At 32.2% G+C, this 27,672-nt stretch overlaps 1 protein-coding gene across 1 annotated transcript; it reads right to left on the bottom strand.

The window, feature by feature from the left end:
- Positions 1 to 11,941: 11,941 nt before the first annotated feature.
- Positions 11,942 to 27,630, bottom strand: LOC108450524 (2-isopropylmalate synthase 2, chloroplastic-like). Its single transcript, XM_017748193.2, has 12 exons — positions 26,814 to 27,630; positions 25,783 to 25,996; positions 25,614 to 25,694; positions 25,052 to 25,144; positions 24,870 to 24,956; positions 24,374 to 24,474; positions 19,820 to 19,853; positions 19,663 to 19,737; positions 14,518 to 14,601; positions 12,829 to 12,963; positions 12,550 to 12,695; positions 11,942 to 12,455 (listed from the first exon to the last, which is right to left on the bottom strand). Exons 1-12 carry the CDS (start codon positions 27,497 to 27,499, stop codon positions 12,320 to 12,322), a joined length of 1,872 nt encoding a protein of 623 aa, XP_017603682.1. The 5' UTR covers positions 27,500 to 27,630; the 3' UTR covers positions 11,942 to 12,319.
- Between the last annotated feature and the right edge of the window lie 42 nt (positions 27,631 to 27,672).

Genomic DNA, 27,672 nt, shown 5'->3' with positions numbered 1-27,672 from the left:
CATACACACAAAATAGCCAAGTCCCTATATATGCCATAACTTAAAGTATTTCTAGTCACAAAAAACCAATATAACTCGTTGATAGTGTGAGGCGAACACTGACGTCCTTACGATTTTCCGAGTTGGCTTCGCCATACTATAAAAAAGAGAGAAAAGAAATGGAGTAAGTATAAAGCTTAGTAAGTTTGCATGTAAATAAATAACAACATTCTAAATGAATTATCAAGATAACCTAAACCTTTCGAACATGGACTTATCTTACCTTCCCTTCGGTACACTCTTTAAATTTTCCGTTGAACCACTTGGAATACTAAGGATACACGAGCACCTTTCCTTTTTAAAGTTACCATTTCCATGTCTTGACATGGTCTTACATGGTATCCTTGCCTTATGAACTCACCATTGCCATACCTTGGCATGGTCTTACATGGGATCTTTGCCTTATCGTAGTTTATCAATGCCATGTCTTGACATGGTCTTACATGATTTCCTTGCCTTTTAAAACTTACCAATGCCATGCCTTGGCATGGTCTTACTTGGTATCCTTAAACCCTAATGTCATGACATTTGTATCCTACACATTCCTAAGGTTCATCATTTCTCCGTCAATTCTTGCTTAAACCATCAAGGAATAAATTTACAAATTAAATATATAGATGCTGAAAAATAACATCATTAATTATAAATAATAAAACATTGCATTTATTTACCGCAAACTTACCTTGATACAAAATACGATCAAATATTTTGATTTAGTCCTCAACCTTTTTTTTCCTCGGTCTAACCCCGAATTTCGTTCTCCTTGATCTATAATAGCAAGTTTAACTTATTTAATATTCACATTTATCAAAACAGTCCTTAACTCTAACTTTGGAAAAATTATGATTTTTCCCCTAAACTTTTATATATTTACACTTTTGCCTCAAGACTCGAAAATGAAACTTTATCCCTAATTCTTATGTTTTATGACATGCTGATCATTTATTTACCTACGGCAACATCAAATTCCCACTCTAACATGTACTTCTGACTATTAGGTATTTTTACCGATTATGTCGTTTTACTCTTTTTCGCTTAAAATCGCTTAGCTCAAGTCATTTAACATAATTTCAAGCTTCATATTCTACCATAAAACATCAAAATAAACACATTTCACCTATGGGTATTTTTCCAAATATGAACCGTAGGTTAAATTATTGCTAGAATAAACTAAATCAATTTACTAAGACTTCAACATAAAGAACATTAAAAATGGGGCTTGAATTCACTTACTATGAAGCTTGGAAGCTTGAAAAAACCCTAGCTATGAAGAACCCTTGAAATTTTGGCCTAATGAAGAAGATAGGCACATTTTGCCATCTTTTTCCCTTTTTAATCTTTTAATTACCAAATGACTAAAATACCATTCATTATAACTTTAGTTATTTTTATCTATATATGTCCTTTTTGTCCATGAAAACCTAATGGTCTAATTACCATTTAAGGACCTCTACTTCAATTATACTCTTTAATTTAATCCTTTAGCATCTAAAACTCATATTTATCAACTTTTGCAATTAAGCCCTAGTAGGTAAATTAAGCATGCTATCTATAAAATTTTCCATCGATACTCTAATACATGCATCTAATCACTCGGTAAATTATAAAAATTAATCGGAATAAAATTTTCTATCTCGGATTCGTGGTTTCACAACCACTATTCCGTTTAGGCCCTATTTTGGGATGTTACACGCACAGCAATCCCGCTACTTTCGAATGGTCGATTTCATAACTTACAACTTGTTTTACCTTTACTAACATACTATGTAGGTTGTTCGGATGAGGCAGGGACTTTTAATGACCATGGCGAAGGTCCTTCGACTAGAAATGAGCTTGTTTTTCAATGCCGAACATGATCATCTACAACTCGAACACATCGACCACCAACTAATGCGCTAGTGACGCCTCCACATAGCAATACTGACGCTGCTAGAAATTCAAGTCCACCACCCGACTCGTCTAACGAAATTTTTTGACCATCCCGAGACGGTCAACGTAATAGGCGAGTTTGTACCTACACTACTCCTATCGAAGGATGATTACGAGGGTCTCTGAACTTTACAACCTCAAAGCATCATGCAAGATACGATAACATTCTACAACATCCACTCCCGATCTTTAAGCAAATTGATTTTTACACCCTTGATATGTTAAATATACATGATGTTGTGTTGAACTATTTTGAAGCTATTGGTTGGAAATGTATTGCATATTATGAACTAGATTATAAGTTCTACACAACATTTAGCTTCAATGTCAATGCACTGTGAACTGTTGAAACTCAAGATGTTGTCTATTTTTGATTACTTAGTAAAGACTTTAGCATGTCGATTTCATATCTTAACGTCGCCATAGGTTTCATTGGCCCTAACGATGTTCAAAGCGATTCTTAGCATGCTACATTATTGGATATAACAAGTGATTTTGATGCTAAAGCCATTTATTCTAATTTAACTTATTCCGGGAATCAACTTTTAATCCCAATATCTCTAAGGACTTGTTGGTGCATGAACCTGCTTTGAGATATATTCATTGGTTTTTAGCTTTTAGCTATTCAAGTCGAAATGATTCGTAATCTATTTTAACTAAAACAGAATTGTTCTTTTTGTAGTGTATGCATTATGGATTTAAAGTTAATTTATGATATTGGTTTGCACGAAACTTTCATGGTCTTTTATGCTATAATCGACCACTAATCCTTGGCCCATATATTACAATTTTAACCTCTCAACTTTTTCCCTCTGAATTTGATTTATCATCCTTAACATGTGCATATACTATGGATAATCTAGATGAGTATTGTTTGGATTCAATGGGTTTGCTTTCCAGCACCCCTATTACGTGTTATTTTGTTCCTCCAAGTACATGAACTGCTTCCAGTAATACGGTCTTTCGCCAACGTCCCAATTTTACTATAATGGAGCAAGAAGAGTAGCCCCCTTCACCTATAGACGCACATTTAAGCCGGATTGAAGCTTGACTTAAAATAATGGAAACCTAAGTTTCTACGATTCTCGATATCTTGCAAAGTAGTCACTCCCAATATCGAAAACGACGTTAGATACACATGGGGAGTATACTTAAGCTTTCTCTTTGCTAAAATTTTATTCATATAATATATTATTGAAGACAAGTATAGGTTAAGTGGGGGGATTGGATTAGTAACTGTGCATGTTTGAATCTCTTTTGCTGCATGTTTCTCATTCGCATGTATTAGTTCCCATGCTAGATTATTCATTAATTTATTTGACATTAAGCCTCTAATTCCATTACTTAGTCAATTTAGATAGTTGGGTGAATCTTGAATTAAACTGGTCAAATATCTAGTTTAATCGACATGTGTGTTTTAAAGTTGATATATGTAATTAGATTGTTTCATGAAAATTGATTGCTTATAATTGCTTGGTAAGAATATTGTATTTGTGTGTAAATAAATAAATTCAAAAAAGAAAAGAAGAACAGAAGAAATACAACTTCGCTGATGGCTTAAGTTATGAGTGAAGATTTCAGAAAAGTGACCGAATTTAATAACTAGGAGAGGTGTTTGGGTTATCATCTCATCTTGTGTAAAAAGGTTCAAGTGACGAACTGAAAACTTTCAAACATTCCACTAATCGAGTTTCCATGAGTAGGGAAAAAGAGTCTACTTGGAGACATGTCAATTTGAGTAACTGGAGTAGGGTGCTTGGATTGTCAACCTAATTCGCGTAAAAAAGTTTGACTATGTCCCAAATTTACTACATAATTAACTAAGAATAATACATTGCAAATTTTGGTTCAAACTCAATTTAGTGAAATGATTTAATTTGCATGTTTGATTTTTATAGAGATCAAACTAAGTATTTAAGTACTTATTTTAAACTAAGTATTTGAGCACTTATTCATTTTTTTCACCTAAATTGTTTGCATTGGTCATGGTTGTAGAAAAAAGGCTTGATTTTTGATAAGTTACTGAATAATTTCTAATGAAGGAACGTACAGTATGCTTGAGGACAAACATAGGCTAAATAGGGGGATTTGATAGCATATTTATTTTGCATACTTTACGTACTCAAATCAACTTGTTCTTGAATTACTTTCTACTAATTGGTAAATTTTATGTTTAAATCTTGCTAGGAATGAAATTCGGATGCTTTAATTTGAAAACAAGCAGAAAAGGATTAAATTGAAGGATGAGAAATAAAAGAGGGGTCAAATCAGAAATATGGAGACATTTAGGAGCTGATAAGATTTTTGACTTTTTAAAAGCCAAAATTAGAAAAAAAAATCTAATACTTATTTCATTTAATTAGTGGGTAGGTGGGACTAGCCTAATTTTAGCATCTGGTTTATGTATAAATAGGTGGTATGGTGGACTTGAAAAAATACACCTTGATTTTTCTAGCAATTGAATAAAAAAATCAATTTATTTTCTTTCTTACTTTGCGTGAAAGAGTGCAGGCATTCTGTCAACTTTTGTTTCCATTTCAATAGTTTAGCTTAATTGTTTCTCAAGCCCTTCTCCTTTCATCTACCACCATTTCCATTCAAATCCACTTCCATAACTAACCAAAGCATGATTAATTTCATGCTTCATTAAATTCAAATTAGCCTTAGGTCGGTATTCTTTTCGGTCAAGAATCGTGAGAAATGTATCAGCACTAAAAATCCTTCAAATCGATATTCATCATCTCTCTAAAATATCGGGATTGACAAATTCTTCCCTTAGAGTTAACTCGATTTCAATTCAAAAAGCGCGTTGGGTTGGAGTCGTTTTGGTGGACAGTTGGAGAGACGAGTCAACCATACAGTATTCAGATTTTCGCGAACAAATCAAGGGAGATAATGATCAGATTTAAACATCCCGCGTGGTTGAGGCAATTAATCCGATTTGGGTTCTTCAAAATGCAAGGCTGTCGAAGTCTTGAATCCCAAATTCGTGTATTGTGGTTGGATAATCGGTAAGGGTTGGGTTGCAGGGCATACCAAAATCAACTACGAGAGGAAAAATTGGTGGTTAGGACGTTCTTAGTCACTATAACGAGCTTATTGTTTGGAAGAAAAAACCCATTTTCAAGGATTGATCCAGAGACTGAACTTCACCGAGTCTAGGGCTAAGGCTTTATATTTCTATTTGCAAAATCCAAATTCATTTTCTAATTTATTTTTACTTTTGATTTCTTTAATTGCTTATTTCTGCTATCTCAATTATTTAATTTTTGGACATTTTCAACTCTCCTTATTTATTTAATTTATTTTCCAGCAGGTTCGTTTGGAGTCGTGGGCACGACTATTTCCATGATTACCGACACGAAAAAAATTATGTTCACAAAAAAAACATGAAAGCTTATCATAATTACCAATCCCTGTGGACTCGACCCTACTACTCTTTACTACTGTTTAGAGTTATTTTATTGTAGGAATTTTTTTATTTGATGGTTTCGATGCCCATAAAAAACCCATTCCATAAACATCCACTAACCAAAGCTCTGGTATTATTACCCACTAAGTCCCATAATTTTTTTTTATAACTGTTTAACATATTTTCTAATAAATTTCAACTTTTACATCTATTACACTTTAGTCCCTTTTACTTAATTAATTATTTGAACTTTAAAATTTCACCACCAAATTTTTATACAATATTTGTAATAACATATAAATACTAAATAATTAATATATATTGACTCACTAGCCAAAATTTGTAGTCTCGAAAACTTTACTCCTGACAACACTAAAAACAGGTCACTACAAAAATAACGGAAGAAATTGAGAAATTGAACACACAAATTTAATGTGGAAAAACCCCTCCAAAGAAGATAAAAAAATCACGGGCAAAGATAATTTAACTATAATGGAAAAAGAATGAATAGTACAAGAGATGGAGATAAAAACTAAATCTCGGAACCTGAAAACAAAGAACCCTTAAAACATAAACACAAAATTCTTCAAAAGTGTATGAGTTCTAATCTTTCAATGAATAGTACAATGAGTGTTTTTTTTCTAAGTGTTATAAATGTATAGGCTAAATTCATAGGTCAAATAAATTATGGTAATAAATGCTAAATATATTGTACTAATAAATACTAAATCTTCTAGAAAGAAAATATATTTTGTTTAACTTGACTTGCAAGCAATCTCTTAGAATTTGGGTCACACAACTCTAACAATTTTCACCTTGACACGAATTCTCACAACATCATCTTTGCCAAAGCCCGCCACGAGCCTATCTTGAACTATGCAGAGAATTAGCTTAGTTGAATTTGTGCTTAGAATTTGGAAGACTTCTAGCCTTCGACTTGTGCACTGCCAAATCAAAACTAACATGGGTCTGATTTTCACAAACACAGTTGTAACACCCCTAACCCATATCCATCGCCGAAATTGGGTTTCAAAGTATTATTGAGTAACAGTAATCTAAATAATTCATTTTCAAACATTTAAAAAAAATCATAATATAATTCATCATTAACATGCATATATCAAGCATTGCTTCAATTCACCATACCATACTATGGCTTCAAACACAAACACATGCTTACATAAATACTAAACCAACATTACACTTATAACCTCATTTACAATCCATCCACAAAATAACTATCATCTAGGCATCCTAGGTACATGCCAACACAAAAGACAAACATCACCACATTTGAGTTCGGGATCGTTGTTGGATGTTGAATCGGCGATCAAAAGTGAAGTACCTAACCTGTGCACAGAAAAACAAAATCGTACGCTGAGTAAAACTTAGTGATATTTCTATATTCCGAACATTTAAAGACAAGAGAATACAAAATGCACAATTTAATTATAAACACATAATAATGACTAGGATTACAACTATCATATGCCAAACTTTTGAATTCTTACATATTAGCACATCATTTCATACAACATTCAATTTACACATGTTATCATATTTCATTTGATTAACAATGTCTCAAATCACACAATTGCTATATAAATAACTATTCACATATCCAACCACATTTCATTTAAACAAAAGCATTATTCATTCCATATTCAATTCATGAGTATATAACTTATATATTCCATGTGTTTACAACATATTTCACATTTCATTTTCAGTTCACTATATCACTTTCATTTATCATACCATGTCATTTCAATATCAATTATAGAACTTTATTATTTATTTACCCCTATTAACACGACTCGGACTCGGACGGATACACAGATCCAACCAACACACCAATTTGGCACCCAGTGCCTCATCAGATAAATCCGAAGTAATAATTGTGCCCAATACTATATAAATTGACACCCAGTGTCTCATCGGTTAAACCGAAGTAAATTGGCACCCAGTGTCTCATCGACTCGAAGTCGAAGAAATCCCTGAACTCTTCCTATCCTATGGCATGCCATCTATATCCGACTCATCCCGATACAGTTAATAGGGTTTAATTTCACATATCAAAACCAACCAATATCCAATATAAATTTTTCATATAATCACATATACAAATGAATTCAATTCAATCTATAATAATCAATATCCAACTTTCACATTAGTACATATATTCCTTTCAATTCAATAATCAATACATTCATAATTTATATACCAATTCAATCCATTTCAATCAACTATCAAAATGTCAAATACTCACCTCAAACACTTATCATATGCATTAAATAGAATTACAACAATTAACAACTAGGTTCGGATTATAGAAATACAAACCGTGGATTTTGAGCTATTCGACGTTGATTTTATCCTTCCCCTTTTTAGTCGAGGATTCCGGTACAACGTTAGCTACAAAATTAAAAAAATTAAAATTCATCAATACAACACAATTCAATTTCATATTGAATATTTCAATTTTTACTTAATATTTGCCTAAATTTCAATTTAGTCCGTAAACCGAGACTAATTTTTATTCTTTACATTTAATTCTATATTTTCATACAAAATTCACTTTAAAATAAATTTAACTCTCTACTTTCACTTAAACCCCTAAATCTTGAATTTTTCACAATTTAGTCCCTATTACTCGAAATTTTAAAATTTATTCTACAATTTAATCCTTTTTCATTTCTAGCTTAAAAATCTATCAATTTAACCCCTAATACTAAAACTATCCAACATTAAAAACATTTAAAATCTTAATAATTGCTAAAATTTCAACATGAGTCGGGTAGTACCTAACACCAGGATTCCAAAAATATAAAAATTACAAGAAAAAGGACTAAATTGACTAACCAATTGAAATTTGAAAGTTTGAAGCCTTTAAGCTGTGCATCTCCTTTCTTCTTTCTTTCTCTTTTTCTTTCTTAATTTTGCATGTCTTTCTATTTCTTTTTCTTTATTCTTTCTTTTAATACTTATTTTTGTTTTATTGTACTAATTATTATATAATACATATATACATTTACTTAATAATTAAGATTTCTTAATATTATAACATATTTTTATAACATATGTCTTCCACTATACATATATATAGGTATAATTACGACATTGGCCCTTTAATTAATTTTTAATTTATAATTCAACTTTTAACTCAAATGTGATTTAGTCCTTATACATGATTACTTTTAATTCAAGTAAATTCGCTTAACCGAAACCTAATTAACTATACAACTAGCTTTGTAAATATTTATTAAAAATATTTACAAGTCTGATTTACGAAAACGGAGTCCCGAGAATATACTTTCCGACACCCTTGACTATTGGGTCGTTACAACAGTGCCCTAACTTTTCAAAACTTGCATCCAAAAGAGAACCTCTCTTCAACGAAATGGTCATACCTTTTTCCCTCCTTTGACCAAGTTGCCTCCACTCTAAACGAGTTGACTTCTACTCCATAACGGATAAGGGACATCCGATTTCACCAGTCACTATAGAACCTTCCAGAATATAAAGATTGTCGTTCATTTTACCTTTTAACAAAACGAGAGCCCCACGAGACACCTTAATATTGCTCGACTCGATGTTGTTTCTGTAACCTTGCGAGTCTAAAAAACTTAATAAGTTGAGATTTTTTTGTAAATCAAGTACATACCTGACATTTGAGAGTTTTTTAGTCGTCCCATCGTGCATCCTAATTTTAATAGTACCAATACCAATTACCTTATTGGATGAATCGTTTCTCATGTGCACAACTCCACCTTCAGCCAAACTGTATGTGAAGAACCATTCTTTGTTGGGACACATGTGGAAAGAACATCTCGAATCTAGGATCCACTCGGACATAATCTCAGAGCTATTTCTTTTTGACACTAACGAGAAATCATCATCGCTTTCATCAGTCAAATTGGCACCAATTGCATTTTCTTCGTTACTCTTAGCAGCCCTTTTATTTCGCAGTTTATAACAATCTGCTTTGACGTGACCTAACTTCTTACAATAGCGACACCTTTTTTCTCGCTTATTTGATGCTACCAAAACGGAAGCTTGCCTATATGCCTCGCTATCTGAACTAAATTCATTGTCGAGTTTGTCTTTACTCAACAAATGACCCTTCACATCCTAGAATGAGAGTTTGTCTCTGTAGAGTCCCCTAAAAAGACTTGTATGAAGAGGGTAAATAGCACAATAATAGCATAGCCTAATCTTCATTGTCAATCTTAACCTTAATATTCTTTAAATCATTTAAAAGAGTAATAAATTTACTAATGTGATTTCTAAGAAGCTCACATTTGTTCATGCGAAACGTAAGTAGATGTTGTTTCAACACTAAACTATTAGCCAGAGACTTAGTTGCATAAAGAGTTTCTAACCTTTTTCATAAGGCGAATGAGGTTTTCTCCATCAATACCTCCTACAATACCCTATTCGTGAGGCACAACTAGATTGCAAACAGGGTCTTTTCATCAAGCTTTTCTCATTCTGTCTGATCTAGATTCTCATGCTTTTTATTAGTAACGACCTTTTTTAGGCCAATCTGAACTAGAATTGTCATCGTCCAAACTTGTCACAAATTGAAATTTGTGACACCATCGAACTTCTCAATATTGTCATCTCTGAACGGGCTGATCTACGAAAATTGAACTAGCTTTGAAAGCACTTGTTGGGGATCGACCTGATTAAGCAATGAACAAGTAAAAATAGCGGAAGAAATTGAGAAATTGAACACACAAATTTAACGTGGAAAAACCCCTTCTAAGAGGATAAAAAACCATGGGTAAAGATAATTTTACTATAATGGCAAAAGAACGAAGAGTACAAAAATAGAGATAAAAAAATAAATCCCAAAACCTAAAAATAAAAAAACCTCAAAACGTAAACACAAAATTTTCCAAAAGTTGTATGAGTTCTAATCTTTTAATAGGTGTTTTTTCTAAGGTTGTAAAAAAGCCTATTTATAGGCTAAATTCATAAGTCAAATAAATTATGTTAAGAAATGCTAAATATATTATACTAATAAATACTAAATCTTCTAGAAAGAAAATATATTTTATTTAACTTAACTTACAAGTAACTTTTTAGAATTTAGGTCACACAACTCTAACAATTTTTTCTTTAATTTTTGTATTTTCTCTTAAATTTAATATTAAAATGGAAAGTGGAAAGAGAATCCTTGGACACTAAGTTTGGATTCAACAAGATTTGACTTGCACTCCATTACTGAGCATTTTTAACCCTCAAATCCTTCCTGCATAAATGGCGGTATTGATTGATACTTTTATTGTTGCTACTTTAAATCTTATGGATAGCTAAATTTCTTTGTGGTTAATGGTGTATGTTAATTCACCATCAAAAAATTTGTTTTATATGAAGGTACAAATTTTTCCTGCTGAAGATTAGTAGATCTTAATTTCCTTTATACAAAATATAAATAAATTAAAAAATAAAATAGAATTAATTGTTATGTTACATGATGAAGATATTATCTACTCAAGAAAAGTAAATATATATTTTGAAATTTCACTCTTTTTGTAAATTTTATGTATCTTTTAAAAAAGAAAAGTACGTTTTATAATTTCAAGAATTTTTATTATTGTATTTTTCTAATTTTTAAACAAAATTTTGATTTTTTTCTGAAATTTCTTTTAATTTATTCTTTTTATTTTTAAATTTATTTTGCCAAAGAGAATTTTCAAAAATGGAAATTTTTATATATCTATATTTTTTTCTATATCTTTTCTGAAATTCTCTTTATTCTATATTTTCGCTATTTTTGTATTCTATGTATTTTTAAAAACTAAGTAAATATTCGGGAAATTTTATACAACTTTCCAGATTTTTTATTTCTTAATTTGCTTTATTTTTATTTTTCCCTTTTAAAATTTATTCTTTCAATTTTTCCAATTCTTTCCCCTCACAGTAATTGATCGCGCTCTCATTTTTTTGTAACACTATTTACTGTTGGGGTAAAGTTGGAATAAAGTGATACATAATGAAAAAATTAAAATACCAAATTGATAAATAAAAATTAAGTAACAAATTAAGTGCAATTGTTTTTTTTTTAATAAATACTAGCCAGGGTATTTTATTAAATATGAAGTAAAATGAGAGTACCGTAAAAACAAATTGACAGCTGAGCAAAATTAAGTACAACTTTGAAGATAAATAATGCACTAACCATTTTTAGTTTATCATATCGATTTGATGATCTCAATAAAATTGAAAAGAAAAATCTAAACCTTTGTGTTGCTATCGAATGGTATCATGCATTTGTATATTTGACATTTAACTCGATAAAAGATGCAATTACAAACATCCTTTTAACCAAAATTTTAAAAAAAAAATTAAAGAGAAAGAAATATTTGGCCATAGATTTTCTATAGTTTTTTAATTTATGGATTGTGTATAAAGGAAAAAAAAAAGTAACCACTTTCTATAGTGTATCTGATACATTTTTTAGCATAAAAAAGATGAAAAAAAAATTAAATTGAAACACCCACTGTCAAACTGATCTTTATTCGACACTCACCTGAGTCAAAATAAATACAAAAATTATTTTGAAGAAGAAACGATCTTATTGATTTCTTAATACATTCTACAGAACTCACAAGAAAGAACAAAATCCAACCGTATTGGTTTTTTTCTTTCTAAAACTTAAACAGTCTCTCAAACTAACTTATATTCAAAAACCTTTCAAATCATTATCACTACTGCAAGATTAAAATGAATTTGCAGTTACAAAACTGAACTCATGTATGTATGCATGGAGATTGCTGCTCCAACTGTTCGTCTTTTCTTCTCTCTAAAGTAGAGTGTCCGACGCAAATCCAGACATGAGTATAGACGTGGAAAAATCTAAACAGAAATGAACATACCCTTGTTGGATACATAATCATATTCAATACACGTACATGAAACCGAGTAAGTAGCTTAAGAAGAAGCTGGAGTCCTTTCTATGGATGAAGCCTTTGCTGGATATTGTTCTTTGAATCCCAACATCTTATTTAATGCACTGACATAAGCTTTGACACTGGAAACAACGATATCCATTCCTGCCCCAGTTCCACTGTCACCATAGGAGAAATATTTTAATTCACTGAATTTATCGAGCTGGAAATGTTTAAAACGGACATGGAAACAAAAGCAAGAAGATTCAGCACCTAAATGTTCGATGAACGAGTTCACCAGTCAACGCATGAGTAGATAAGTGACTTTTCTCTACACGAATTAGAACGCGGGTTGTGGCTATCGCATCAATTCCTTCCGTAACGGCATTCATTGAGTACTCAAGAAGTGAAACCGATTCCTGTAATTGATGGAAATTGATGAAGCATTGATATTTAAAAAGTAGCCTTAATTATAAGAAAATCCGGAATTCATAGACATTCTTGGTAGCATCCATAAAAAACAAAGAAAAGTACTTATTTCTGGCATCAAACCTTGATAATGAGATCAACAGCTTTATAAGCTGAATCTACAGGTCCAGTTCCAACTGAGCAGGCAACATGCTCTCTCCCATCAGCATCGATGAGTTTAACTGTTGCAGTAGAAAGACCAAGAGTTCCGCAAGTAACCTGCATGTTATGTTGGTCAACAAACAACATAGTTTAAAACACAGTTACGAGGATTGCTGCTACCCGTAGTACTACAATCCACATCATAGATCTGGATCGCTATGTTGCTGGACTCTTGAGTTTTCTTTAGGTACTCATCCAACATTCATGTTTGAACATGGATATGGGAATAAAACCTTCAAAGCTCGTCCAAATATATGGAAAAACTTAAGAAATATGATCATACCCACGTTGGTCACATAGTGTACTGGATCTCTTTGATAGGCAACTAGGATAGTCAAAACCATGAACCGAATTGATGTGTCAAACAAAAAGACAAGCATGAAGAAGAAATAGTAAAAGGAGAGAGAGAAAGTATCTAATGGGGTAAAGGAGATGAAAGGTAATAAATAAATAAATATGGACAGAAACTCACTCTTGCAAACTTCAAAGTTGAGAGAATAAACAGTGGGGGAGTATCTAATAGGGGAAAGGAGAAATATTCACTCTTGCAAACTTCAAAGTTGGGAGAGGTCATGAATTAACTTCCAAAAGAAAAATTAGCATGGTTTTTTATTTTGACAAATGTGTATAGACACTTTCATCAAGCCTTTGTATTCCATTCATGTAGATAATGCATGTCAAGTTTTGAATAAATTAAAGATATCTAACTATTTGTTTTGGAGTAAAAAATCAACAGTTAAATATATATTAATAAAGAAAGCATTATAGTTCAATATAATAGAAATATCAAATAGATTCCAAAATTTACATGCATGGCAAATATCATTATATTGATAGATTCAACGGTTGGATTATTAAAAGAAGTAAAAGTGTATATAATTTAAATAATAGTAATCTTAAATAATAGTAATCTTAAAAGGGACGGTATTTTTTAAAAAATAGTTTTCTAAAGAGATTTTTTTTAAAAGAGTGATTTCTTCTTTTTTAAATAAAAATGAGTGGTTAAGACATAAATACTCCTAAAACATATTTATTAACTTATAACAGATGGTTTTCAAGGAAATCCCAATTGAGTTGGTGTCACTAAGTCCAGTGGCACCATGATTAGTTAGGGAATTTTATACAAGTCCAGTGACACCAATACCACTTCAAAGTACAATCTAATGTTGTTCTCTAGTATCTAGAGGTAAAGTACAATCTAATGTTGTTCTCTAGTATCTAGAGGCAAACTTTTATACAGGTAGTAGCACCATTAAGGTAGATGGAACGATGGAAATCCCAGGAAATAGAGGGGAAGCTCTATTCCTTGCCATTCCCATGCACAATATCTTCAATTCAGGGTAACTTGATGACCTCTCAAAGCATGGAGGAGGTATAAAGGGGACACCCCTTTAATGTGAAAGAACGCCAAGAAGTCTATTGTATACATTTAATTATTTATTATTTTATTTACTTTATATATCAAAACAATACAAACAATAATGCTTTATACAGTATTGCAACCCAAAATAATAAGCCAATGAAACATGCCCCCTCCTTGTATCATAAAATGTCTAGGAAGTGCAGCCAATACCACATTCATGTAACTATTGTTTGAAAAGTTCTAGTTACCTGTAGATCGAGAAGCTTCCAAACCACGTCTGGTTGAAAAACTTCATCTGAAACCAATGCTACTAGATCAGCATCAGTGACTCTCTGGAAAAACCAGTAAATAAAATAAGTATAGATCACATTATCCTCAAAAACAAAACATAAATAATGCATTAGTACTTGAGTTTCCAGACAACAGTTACTTTTCCTTTTAAAAAATCAAGATATGATAGAAAACAACAAAAACTCAACCAGAAAGTAAAAGAACTTATAAACACCAAGGGAGCCAGGCATTCATAACCAATAAAAACCATTACTTCAGACTGTCATGTCACAATCACCAAAGATCTTGCAAAAATATTTTCAAATACTTGGAACAAAATCCCAGTAAAAATCCTTATTAACTATTTGGTAATTGATCATTGATAGCCAGAACCTTTAAACTCAAGCTACGCCGAAAATCATGCAATATATCCTATGTTACTTGGAATTTTGGCTATGGGTATGTATCTGACAAGTGTAGTTAGATTTATTTTTTTGAAGTTCTTCCACATATTTGGAGGATCTTTAGAGGTCCTATCCTCATATTCATGTGTCAGAGGTGAGTGTTAGATACAGGTACTTCAGAAAAATGAAGAATGTGAACATAGAACATAGAACAAATCAACTGCCAGCAATCATCCACCCTTCAGGTCTATTTCCTCATTTTCTAGGCACACAAACAATTTCTCAGACCAGTATCATCCTTTAAGCATTAAATTACAAGGTTAACCATGCCAAAAGTCCATGGTTGATTTAAAAAGATAGGAGTTTTTGTGTTAAAAATACATTGAGAATCCAACTGGATATCTGTAGCTCATGACTACACTAACATGGTAAACAACAAAAAAATAAAACTACATTTACAAAATAACATCATTATCTGTTTCCTGTCTCTGTATTTTTATCTGTTCTTATTTTTCATACAGATCAATGAAAATCTTGTTAGTTGCTGAAACTAGAAAGCCAGGCTGCTTTTAAAATAAAAAACTGTAGAAAAATGTTCCCATGATAACAATCCAGCTTTCCAAGGGAAAATAACACAAAATTGTACTCTAGGAACAATCATTCCTTTTTTTCAACTTCATTTTCTGAAAAAACATCGCTGAAAAACAAGAAATTTCCACACTTGAAGATAGCTAATTGTTGACAGCTTATCACAGCTAATCTCATTACTGATTTTTAGAGATTAGATTAGCTTAAAATTAAGATTATTGATTTAATTTATTAATTATGTTTCCTTAGTAAGGCCTATTCTTTTGATATAAATAGTCATGTAAATTTTTCTGTTGGAATATACAAGAGAAAAGGATTCCTATTATCAATATGGTATCAAGAGCTTGAGAATCCAGATTTAAGGAGCTTATATTTTCAAAATTCTCGAACCCTAAAAAATCCAATTTGGTACGCTCCATTTTTCGGCCTATTTTTTTTTTCTCACCACCCCCTTCAACAGTCACAGTCTCATCTTCAGCAAAACCTCAAAATCCGCTGACCAAACTCCCTGTGCGTAGCTCTCATGCGCCACCCACAGCTTCGGTGTACTTGGTCACACGCCAACGCATGCAACTCACATTCGTCGAGTTTAATTCTCCGACCATCACCGTTGGCTTTGTTGGTGATCTCCGGTCTTCCTTGCTATTATTGGCTCTTGTGGTGCATTTTTTTTTTTTTGGAGAGAAAAAAATATTGGCAGAATTAAAAATATATATATATATATTTATGATAACCCCTTGAATCCAACATCCAATTTTGTAAAGGCAGGTAATGCCTTTAATACTAGTATTAATACTGACTCAGGGATTATTGATTCTGGTGCGAATAGACACATGATAGGTTCCTCTCAAGTTTTTTAAACTACTTCCCAAGTCAAACAAAAAAAGGTGTCAAGATAGCCGATAGGTCCTTTACTCCTGTAACTAGATTAGGTTCTGTCAACTATACACCCAATATTAAACTATCCTTTGTACTACATGTTCCTCGTTTTCCGGTTAACCTTTTATCTGTTAGTGCCATCACAAATACCTTAAACTGCAAAATTGAGTTTTTCCCTAATCATTATGTATTCCAAGACCTTCAAACAGGGAAGATGATTGGCAATGGTAGATTGCATGATGGCTCATATATGTTGGAGTGCAGTAGTGAATTTGTTCAAGCCTTTTTTAGAGGTTATCAACCAAGCAATAATGCAATGGCATAAGCGGTTAGGACACCCATCATTTTTTTGTTATGGAAAAGTTATATCCCAAATTATTCTCAAAGACTCGATTTGATTCATTGTTTTGTGAAGCTTTTGAGTTTGCTATACACACTAAAAATTCTTATCCTTTGAGAAGTAATACTTCTTTTATGACTATACAATTTGATATTTGGGGACCAACTAAACATGCTTAATTATCTAATAATAGATGGTTTGATACTTTTATTTATTGTTGCATTATGATGACTTGGGTGTATTTGCTAAAATTGAAAAATGATGTGTTTACATGCTTCCAATCTTTTCATTAAATGTTGTATACTTAATTTGATATTAAGATACAGCTTTTTAGATCTGACAATGGTATAGAGAACCATTTTGATGCCTATTTGGAGTCTTATGGATAATTCATCCAACAAATTGTCCCATACTAGTTCACAAAATGGGATTGCTGAAAGGAAAAACAGGCATTTGCTAAAAGTCGTCTGATCTCTTATGTTTTCCATAAACCTTCCAAAATCATTTTGAGGGGAAGCAATTCTTGTAGCCGCCTACCTTGTTAATAGAATGCCACTAAAAACCCTTTATTTCAAAAAGTCCCTTAAAAACTATACAAGGTAAAAATATTTATACTGTTCTTTCTAGCATGTTTGGATGTGTCTGTTATGTCCATGGTCGGAAAAAAAGAAAATTAGATCCATGAGCCCTTAAATGCGTGTTCATTGGGTATTCTCCGGCACAGAAAGGTTACAGGTGTTATCATCCTCCTTCACGAAGAAGTTTCGTTAGTATGGATGTTACAATCAGAGAAATTGAGCCACATTATGGTACAACTCAATCACCTCTTCAGGGGGAGAACAATGAGAGAAAAGAAGTGATATCTGGCTCAGTAAGTTTTGAAAAATAACACCATTGTTTAAGAGGAAGCTACTATTCCAAAAAAAACTATTGTTCAAGGGGAAGCTACTGATCAGAGGGAGACTACTGTTCAAAAGGATATTGTTGGACGTTTGGACAAACTAAATTTAAATAAGTATTCAAGAAGGCTTAGAACAGAAGAAGCCATCATGCAACCTACTATGTGCCAAGAATCTTCCTCTTCTGGTGAGTTACCCCCTAATGATGTAGATAAACTTATTGCCCAAAGGAAAGGTGTTAGATCTTGTACTAGACACCCTATGTCTAATTTTATCTCTTGTGACTCATTGTCCCCTCCCTATTAAGCCTTTGTCTTGTCTTTGTCCTTTGTGTCTATTCCACAGGATTGGCGTAAAGCATTTGAAGAATCCAAGTGAAAAGAAGCCATGGTTGAAGAAATGAAGACACTAGCAAAGAATGAGACTTAGGAGCTAGTTACTCCTCTATTAGACAACAATTTGGTGGAATGCAAATGGGTGTTTACTGTTGAACACAAGTCTAATGATTCGATTGGTTGCTAAAGGTTTCACTCAAACTTACGGAGTAGACTATCAAGAGATGTTTTCCCATGTTGCCAAAATGAACACCATCAGAATTTTGTTATCTTGTGCAGCCAACCTTGACTGGAACTTACAACAATGTGATGTGAAGAATACATTCCTACATGGAGACTTAGAAGAGAGTATATATGAAGATTCCTCCTAGATTTGATAATCCAAAAACACAAGGGAAAGTATGCAGATTAAAGAAAGCCTTGTATGGATTGAAACAATATCCCAAAGCATAGTTTGACAGATTCTGCAAAGCGATGCAGATCATACCATTTTTATGAAACATCACAAGGGTAAGATCACTTTTCTTATTGTATATGTTGATGACATAATGATGACAGGACACGATGAGGAAGAAATGGCTCAACTGAAACAATGTTTGGCTGAAAATTTTGAAATAAAAGATTTAGGAAAGTTACAATTTTTGCTGGGAATTGAAGTTATCAGATAAAAAAAAAAGGAATCTTCATATCTCAAAGAAAATACATCCTAGACCTCTTGACTGAGATAAGTATGATGGGATGCAAACTCGCAGAATCACCTATAGGAAGCAATCATAAGTTGCATGCTGGAATAGGAGAGACAGTGGATAAAGAAAGATATCAAAGACTGGTTGGTAAATTAATTTCTCTCACACACACTAGACCTAACATAGCATATGCAGTCAGTTTGGTAAGTTAGTTTATGCATGATCATATGCAAGCTGTCTTTCGCATTCTACGCTACCTAAAGTCTGCCTCAGGGAAAGATTTATTTTCTAAAGATGATCATCTCCAGATAGAAGTTTTTACAGATGCAGAGTGGGCTGGATCTCTGGAGGATAGGAGGTCTACATCTGAAAACTTAGTCACTTGGAGAAGCAAGAAGCACAGTGTGGTTGCTCGGTCAAATGCTAAGGCAGAATACAGAGACATGGCACAAGGTGTTTACGAGCTACTGAAAATTATCCTTATATTGCGACAACAAAGCCACCATCAGTATAGCCCAAAACCAAGTACAACATGATCGATTAAAGCACGAAAAAATTGATCGGCACTTCATCAAAGTTGACTGTCGCCATCTTAGGCTTAAGTCATGTAGCCTCTAACAAGCAATTAGCTGATGTGTTCACTAAAGGGCTTAACAACAGAAGCTATCATGATTTGGTTTGCAAATTGGGCATGTGTGACATCTATGCATCAACTTGAGGGGGAGTGTTGACAGCTAGTCTCATTACTAATTTTTTGGGATTAGATTAACTTAAAATTAGGATTATTAATTTAATGTATTGATCATGTTTCCTTAATTATTTGGCCTATTCTTTTAGTATAAATAACCATGTAAATTTTTCGATTGGAATATACAAGAGAAAAGGATTCCTATTATCAACACATATCTTCCAAATGCAACTCATTACAAATAGTTGACTATACAATGATATGAAGGGAAAGAAGTCCGGAAGATTAGTTAGGAAAATTGTACCTTCTTTTGTTCAGCTACTTCTTTGAAGCGCCAGAATATGTTCCCAAGCTGAACATCGTCAAGCTCATAACCAAGCTGAGGAAAACAGGAAGAACAAAGTATTTAGTTAAAGGAAAGAAAGGTAATTTCATCAAAATTTTACATTGTTATAGCATACCTCTTTCAATCGGTCGCTCAAAGCATGACGTCCACTTTACCAGAGAATTGGAAAAGAAAAAGAATAACAAAGAAGTCATAGTTTCGTAACAACAAAATTTGTAGATTAAGAAAATGAATAGGGAGATACCAACAACATTAATGTGATAAATATCAAAGCAGAACTGCAAAGATTTCAGTAGAAAGAGTAGGATAGAATCAACCTCAATAAAGAAGTTGCTAACTTTTTTTTTTCATTTTTTCATGGTCAGGGAGAGGTAGAAAAGAATTCCCTATTTGGAACATCTAAGCTTCCCCTTTCAATTCACCTCAACCCTTAAAAGCTAGAGTGCAACATTCTTTCAGTTAATATAAAATGTGAGCATATGGGTTAAATTTCTTGTTTCGACTCTTCCTCTATCCTAACATGTTGAAAATCTCAAAATGAACACAAGACATACAACCCTCAATATACTGAAACAATTAGGACTAACTGAGCCATACCCCATAGGTCCAACTCCAACATTCATATCCAACTCCAAGTAACATAGCACCATGGAATTGGTGAAAGTTAAAAATCTATATTTACACACAAATAAACTTTCCAGAAAATGCAAGAAATGGAATGAACACAAATATTTTAGATAACTTATCTAACTATTCTAGAATACTAGGTTCAGTATATTTAACAATATATTAATATTTAATATGTGTACCCTAAATTACTTCTCCAAGAATTTTTTCGGTGCTTAGCAACTCAGGCGATATTAACACCTTCTCTTTACCCTTTGCCTACCTTGCACATCATCTGACAAGCACTTTCTTTCATAACAACGAGAAAAGGCTAAGGCAAAACCTATAAACATATCACTCCCACACCATTGCAATGATTCCACTATCCTCAAATAAAAAGTTATATTTCAAATGCTAATCAACATTGGATATAAGATATATTCACAAAGTTAAATAAAAGATTCTTTGCAATGGTAACAAATGTGATGCTAGGGATGAGCGATCGAGTCGAGTGAAATCAACTGAAAATAGATAATTAGTTAAGTTGACGGATCCTATTTTATCAACCCTACTCAATTTGAAAATTTTTCGAATCGAATCAAATATATTTTTTTGAGTTTATAATATTTTTTTAAGTAAAGGATAGTAGTTGAATAATTCTAAACGGATTCCTATACAAACCATTTAAGCAAATCTTTACTTACAAAAGATAACTCAATCATTCTTAATTTTCATCTAATTAAAAAAAAATCAAATCTTTATCCATGAAAAAGCTGATAAGATCAACTAACTAACAAACAAGTTTTTCCATTTGTTACTAAATTTTCATCTTTGAACTTCCATTGGTTATGTTTGGTGGAAATTCATGGCACTAAATTATGCTGCCATGTGCCACATGAAAAAAAAAATTGACGATGAAAAGGAGAATGTAAAGCAGCCATTATTACTCAAACAAGAGATGAGTTTAAAAAAATGTAAGCTATAGATTTTTTAGAAGTTGAGATTAAAGTTCATGGGGACTGGTTAACATAGAAATGCATCAACATCTTCCCTGAAGGATTGTAACACTAGGATTTGAAGGACCATTAATCTATCTTATAACTTAAATCAAACCCTTAAAAACGTGCAATTTTATCTTAATATTCAAACAATAAGGGAATAAGAGAATATGAAGGAGATGGTTACATTAAGTATTTAGCACTTACACGGAATTTCATAATTCATAAGAACATCAAACAGACAAACAATCATTTTTCTTAATGCTTAATAACACTAGATGGAACTTACGGTAGAGGCCTCTTAGTCGCTAGCCTATTCTCCCACTCGTCTTATCTCTTCTAAATACCTTATGTCCAACTAACATTAGTCAATTTAACCCCAAAGTGCTTGGTAGATAGGAAGATGATGATAAAATGGCCCAACAATCGGTTTCATCTATAATTTATATAAACGCACAAGTTTGGAATAACTTTTGAATTGACGAGAATACTTCTTTTTTTTTCCATCTTACTAAATTGACATCTAAAAATAATTACAATTTAATTAGACATGAAAAATAAAGATTTTTAATTGAAAAAGAATGAAATACAAAATTTGGATTTATTAGTGAATTAAAAATTAATAATAAAATTGATGTAAAATGTTTATTAAAAATTAATTTTAATTGACAATTGGCGGAAAAATTGTATTTATTGGTAAAATGAAAAATTAGTAATTTAAAATTGATGTAAAAATTTATTATAAATCTTAATTTTAAATTAGAGTTTAAATTGAATTGAATTCTATGCATAAAATAATTTAGATTTATTAGCTACAAAAAGTTTGTGTAAATTAATAATTAAAAATCTATAAATAACATGATTAATAAAATTAAATAAGTTTTAAGTACAGTAAATTAAAAATAAACTTAGAATTACAGTAAATTAAAAATAAACTTAAAATTGAGTTTCAATTTGAATAGAATTCTAAGCATAAAATAGACGAAAAGATTTTATCTATAAATTATCACTTAATTAATATTAGAGTTATATACCAATTAAAATTTAAGTTTAACTCTATAAATAGAGTCCAGTAGTTACACATATTTAAATAATTTGCATCTTCGGAGAATTGTTAGTAAAATTAATGAAGATGGTTAGCATTAATAAAGTAGAAGTATCTCAAAAAAATGGAGTATTAAGGCAACAGTTCTTTGAGGAGACAATATCAAATCATATTCAAACAACAATGACATTGATGATAAGTTAATATAATATTATGCCTAGATTAATTTTATTATTTCAATTTAAAATTATAGTTTTTATTTTACTTCCAGTTTTCTATATTATTTTTAATAGTAGTATGTATTAATTCAAAGTTCAATTGGTTTAAATTATTTCAAGGAATTAAAATTCAAGTAGTGATGTTCAGTGATACTGGGACAATTCAAAATAATTTTAAAAGAAAAACTTTTACTTGTACAAATGGTGTAGTAAAAAGTCCTAATAATAAGTTAATTAATATCCATAATAAATATGAACTGTCATTGACTTCTTATACCACAGTTAAAGAAGTTAACTTCTCCAATTTATAAAAGTGTTTTGTTTTATAATTTTGTTTCTTTTGATGATCTAATAGAGCATATAGATAAGCAAATATGTATAATTTTAGTTTTACTTGGAATTAATTACTTTGCATAATCTATTGTATTTTATTTCTTATTTGGTATTTTTGCTAGATATTATTGGTATGGCTATTGATGCTATACCAACTTTTCTAATGAAAAGAAAAGAAACAAAAGTAGGATGGATAAAAGAGAATTTATGTTAATTATAGGTAAATCTTTTTACTTTATATGTTTAGATTTTTCAATTTTAATTTTATATAATTTTTATTTAGAATGTTGTACATGCCGTTAACCTTGTGGTATATAAGGAGGTCTTACCGCAAGAAATGTATATATAAGCATTTATTTCATAACTAATATTAACAGTATCATTAAGTGAATTTATAATATAACTAATATACTTCTACACATTTATTTTATAACTGAAATTAACATTATTATTAAGTGAATTTATAATATAACTAATATATTTATATCGATTTTGCAGAAATCAAAACAATAAAGATTGAAAAGTAGAAAATATGATTCTTCAATATGTCCACCTACCTTTTAATAATTGTACAAAAGTAATTGTAATAGTATTGTGCCATTTCTTAAACTATGATTCTAACTTCTTTGATATATAAGATACTATTTATTTTAAATATCATTTACATGAAATGTGTTATAATTATTTATTATTTCTTTTATTTTAAAATAATAAGCGCGTATATCCACATGCAATGCACGTGAGGAAGAAATCTAGTAAACATAAAAGAAAAAGGACACTTTCAAGCTTTTGATCATTCCAGTTATTCTAAGATAAATCTTTTCACAATAAAAGCTAAGGCAAAGCAAGGAGGAAAACACCCAGAAAGAGATAAACCAAGGAAAAACAAAGTAAGAAGGAAAGCTGAAATAAACCTAAAATTGACTAGAGTGCCAATCGATGAAGTCTCAAAGAATGGAATGGAAGAGGATTGGGAGCAAGAAGTTAGGGTTTCAAAATTGGGGGTGGGTTTTTCTTGATAGGGAACAAAAAACTGAATTGAAAAGTGGGAAGACAAAGCTAAAATTAAAATCATAACTTCAACTCAAAACTACGTTGTTTTGCTAAATAGGTTTTTCAGATATTCGAGTTGTAAAATTCAACTCAATTTGAACTCAAAAAATTGAATAACTGACTCAGGTAGACTCAAAACCAAACAACTTGATTTGAACAACTTGAAATCTGAAAAAGAAATCATTTTTTTCGAGTCAAATAGTGTTTTGCTCAACCCTACATGCTGCAACTTATGTTAAATCTTCAACTAGATTATTGTGACGATACATCCATCATTGAAAAGCAGCAGAAAACCATTTATAGCTCTTTCTACACTACACATATTTCACCATCTACGTCCCTTCAAACTCTATTTAAAACATATTAAAAAGAAAAAGATATGAAGGAAAATATGTTGAAAAATATGAAATACCCACCTGAGTTTTCCAAGGACAATGCCAGCTTCATTGGACCGCTCAAGTCCAATATCTTCAGGGGATATAATTTCATATGTACCTTTGTGCTTTAGCATTCCATCCTACAAAACAGAAAGCATTTTAGAATATATATCTTATCATTTGTATTACTATTGTAAGTATATATAAACCAAAACAAAGAAAAAGTGACTTTGTTGTTTAGACCTTTCAGTAATTCGCATCCTTAACCAAACAGCATGACAATAACAGATTGTATTAACTAGACACAGCTAATCAGGGATAAAGAGTAGGAGAGTTTGGTTGAGTTGGCTCTTAACTATACCCACAAAATGATAAAATCACAATGCATACTAGTTAATTCAATCATTTTTCAAATATGATAATAAATACACTTCAACCATCTAACAAGGAAATTAGCAATAAAACAAACTCTATAACTAGACAGAAATTGTTTGGAGGTTCACAAATATATACAATCAAACACTGAAAAACCAACCTGGTGAATACCACTTTCATGAGCGAAAGCATTGGCTCCAACAATGGCTTTATGCGGCTGAACATGTAACCCTGTGTATTCTTCTACCTAAACAACCATTTTAAGTCAATAACAGACCTTGGAGCTAATTCAGTCAAGAGTGAGAAACAATCCAGCTGTAACTGAAGTTGATGAAAGAATACCATTTTGCTTGCCATTACAATGTGTCGGGTATTGATTCCTGTATGAAGACCTCCTAATACATGCTCACCACGACATTTTAAGGCCATCACGACCTACACAAGCAAAAGTGAAAGCTCAATGATTCAAAACCGTAAAACAAGCTATAGGCCATACGATATTACAAGAACTGCTGACAGAGGTGCAAAAGTTCAATTACAAAAAAAATTAATAGCTCTTAACACAACTGAACGCTAGAAAGAGCAACTGACATTGCTGATTTATCTAACATTATCAATATATATAATATCAAGGATACAACTTTTTTCATCCTGTGAAGCATGTACACTCTGTGCAGGGGTGTGTCTTTAACACACACCTAACATGGATACAACTTCAACACCACAGAATGCATCTCAGGGACACAAGGACCCATTAAAAAAAATCGAACACAATAAAAACATGGTTAAAACAATTGGATACAATAAAAAGGTAAAAACTGCAATGAATTTTCCCATCTACTTCTACATAACACAAAATCCAAACATATAAATCATTCTGATATTGCAAGAAGCAAAACCTCACCTCCTCCATTGAAGCATTTCCTGCTCTTTCTCCAATGCCATTGATTGTTACTTCCACTTGCCTTGCACCAGCACAAGCTCCCTGAATCCATAACAGCTAAGAAGTAATGCAACCAAAGTACATCTCAATCTCACTATGCATCAATTAACAATGTAAAGCAGTGGCCTACCGCAATAGTGTTGGCAGTAGAAAGCCCGAGATCATTTTGGCAGTGTGTTGAAATAATAACATTCTCAATTCCAGGGGTATTGGCTTTTATATCAGCAATCAATTGCCCAAACTCGCTCGGCATAGTTATGCCAACAGTATCAGGTATGTTCAGAGTTGTCGCTCCAGCCTTGATCACTTCACCCAAAATCTCATACAGAAACTCTCGGTCAGATCTGGTACAATCAAACGAAACAAGACTATCATTTCGAAGAAATAACAAAAGCCCTTTTACATTTACTTATTTTATTCCAAAAGCAGATTCATACACTACTGCAACTGCAAAATAGCTATCATTTAAAGCCCCTGAAATTATTAGTCCACCCCATGCAAAAACAAGCATGCACCTGTTGCAGCAATATTTGATAAAGCCTAAGGGTTTAACCAAAGCAAACTCAAGCTGTCAAAAGCTCAAGCTCAACTAGAAACTGAGGCTCTAAACTCAGCTTGATTAGGCTCATTTAGTTAGTAAAAGGATGAGGTTGATTAACATGCTTGACTTAAAAGCTCAACTATTTCTAGTGGAACTCTAGCTCGAATTCAAATTGAAAATTCTCAATATTAATTAAACAATATATATATACACTAATATAGCTTGACAAGGCTCTCGAGCTACTTAATACTTAAGTTTGACTCTCTCGAGATGCTTGAGCTCGATTACACAATAACCAAGCCAAATTCAAGGTTTTTTTCTTTTCTTTTTTCAAGCCGAACCCAATCAACTTGCAAGCATAAGTACACCACTAACCAAAGCCCATATCTTTTGCAAAAATGGTTTGGCTTCAATTGAATAAAACCTCAAACCATAATTTATCCATATATAAACTTCAATTCCTCTTTTTTGATTCTACCATTTAATCTGATCTAATCTAAACCAAGCAAAACTATTCTCGAATTCTTCATAACAGGTAATAATAGAATATGATCTTATCTCAGAACAATCCCTGTCAAGAAACTGCCATAAAGAAGAGAAAAACGAGATAAGAACTCAACCTGCCGGCGTCTTCAGGGCTAAACTCGACATCATTGCAACCTAAACTCCTAGCAAATCGAACCATATTCCTAGCAATATCCAAAACCTCCTCCTTACTCTTCCTTAACTTATACTCCAAATGAATTGCACTCGTTGCGATAAAAGTATGGATTCTAGGTCTTTTCGCATACTTAACCGCCTCCCAAGCTGTCTTAATGTCCTTCTCATTACACCTTGAAAGTCCACAAATAACAGGCACATATCCATTCCCATCCACCGCATTTCCAACTTCTTTAGCGATAGTCTTAACAGCTTCGAAATCGTCTTTCGAGGCGGCCGGAAACCCAGCTTCGATAATATCGACGCCGAGCTTAGCTAATTGGCGAGCAATGTCTAGTTTTTCCTTGGAAGTCAAGGTGGCGCCGGGGGATTGTTCGCCGTCGCGGAGGGTGGTGTCGAAGACACGGACATAGTTGGGATCGGGGATGTGGTTGGGAATGTAAGGGGGGCAGCGCTGGGAGGAGGGAGGGTTAGGGTTCAAAGAAGAGGAAATGGGGAGGGATTTGGGGCATGATTTGGAAGGAAATGAAGGTAAAGTGATGGAAGAAGGGAAAGGAAGGAAAGTAGAGCGAAGGAAAAGGGAGGGTTTGAGGGAGGGAGAAGGGAAAGGGTATAACTTGGAGGACGTTATGATAGCGGAAGCCATGGATGTAAAGTGTAAGAGCCGCCGGACCAATAAATGTGAATGTTGCAGATTTTGGGGTTTGAGGTTTTATGCGTCTGGTATTGGGGAGAAGGCAATGCTAAAACTACCGTACCGGTCCTTATACTATATCTAACATTATATTTTGATCCATTTCCATTAGATGAAAAAGCGAA

This window comes from Gossypium arboreum, chromosome 3 (assembly GCF_025698485.1).
Source record: "Gossypium arboreum isolate Shixiya-1 chromosome 3, ASM2569848v2, whole genome shotgun sequence".
In the NCBI taxonomy this organism is placed as follows: domain Eukaryota; kingdom Viridiplantae; phylum Streptophyta; class Magnoliopsida; order Malvales; family Malvaceae; genus Gossypium; species Gossypium arboreum.
The sequence above is the reverse complement of the archived record's forward strand: the minus strand, read 5'-3'. Positions and strand labels throughout refer to the sequence as shown.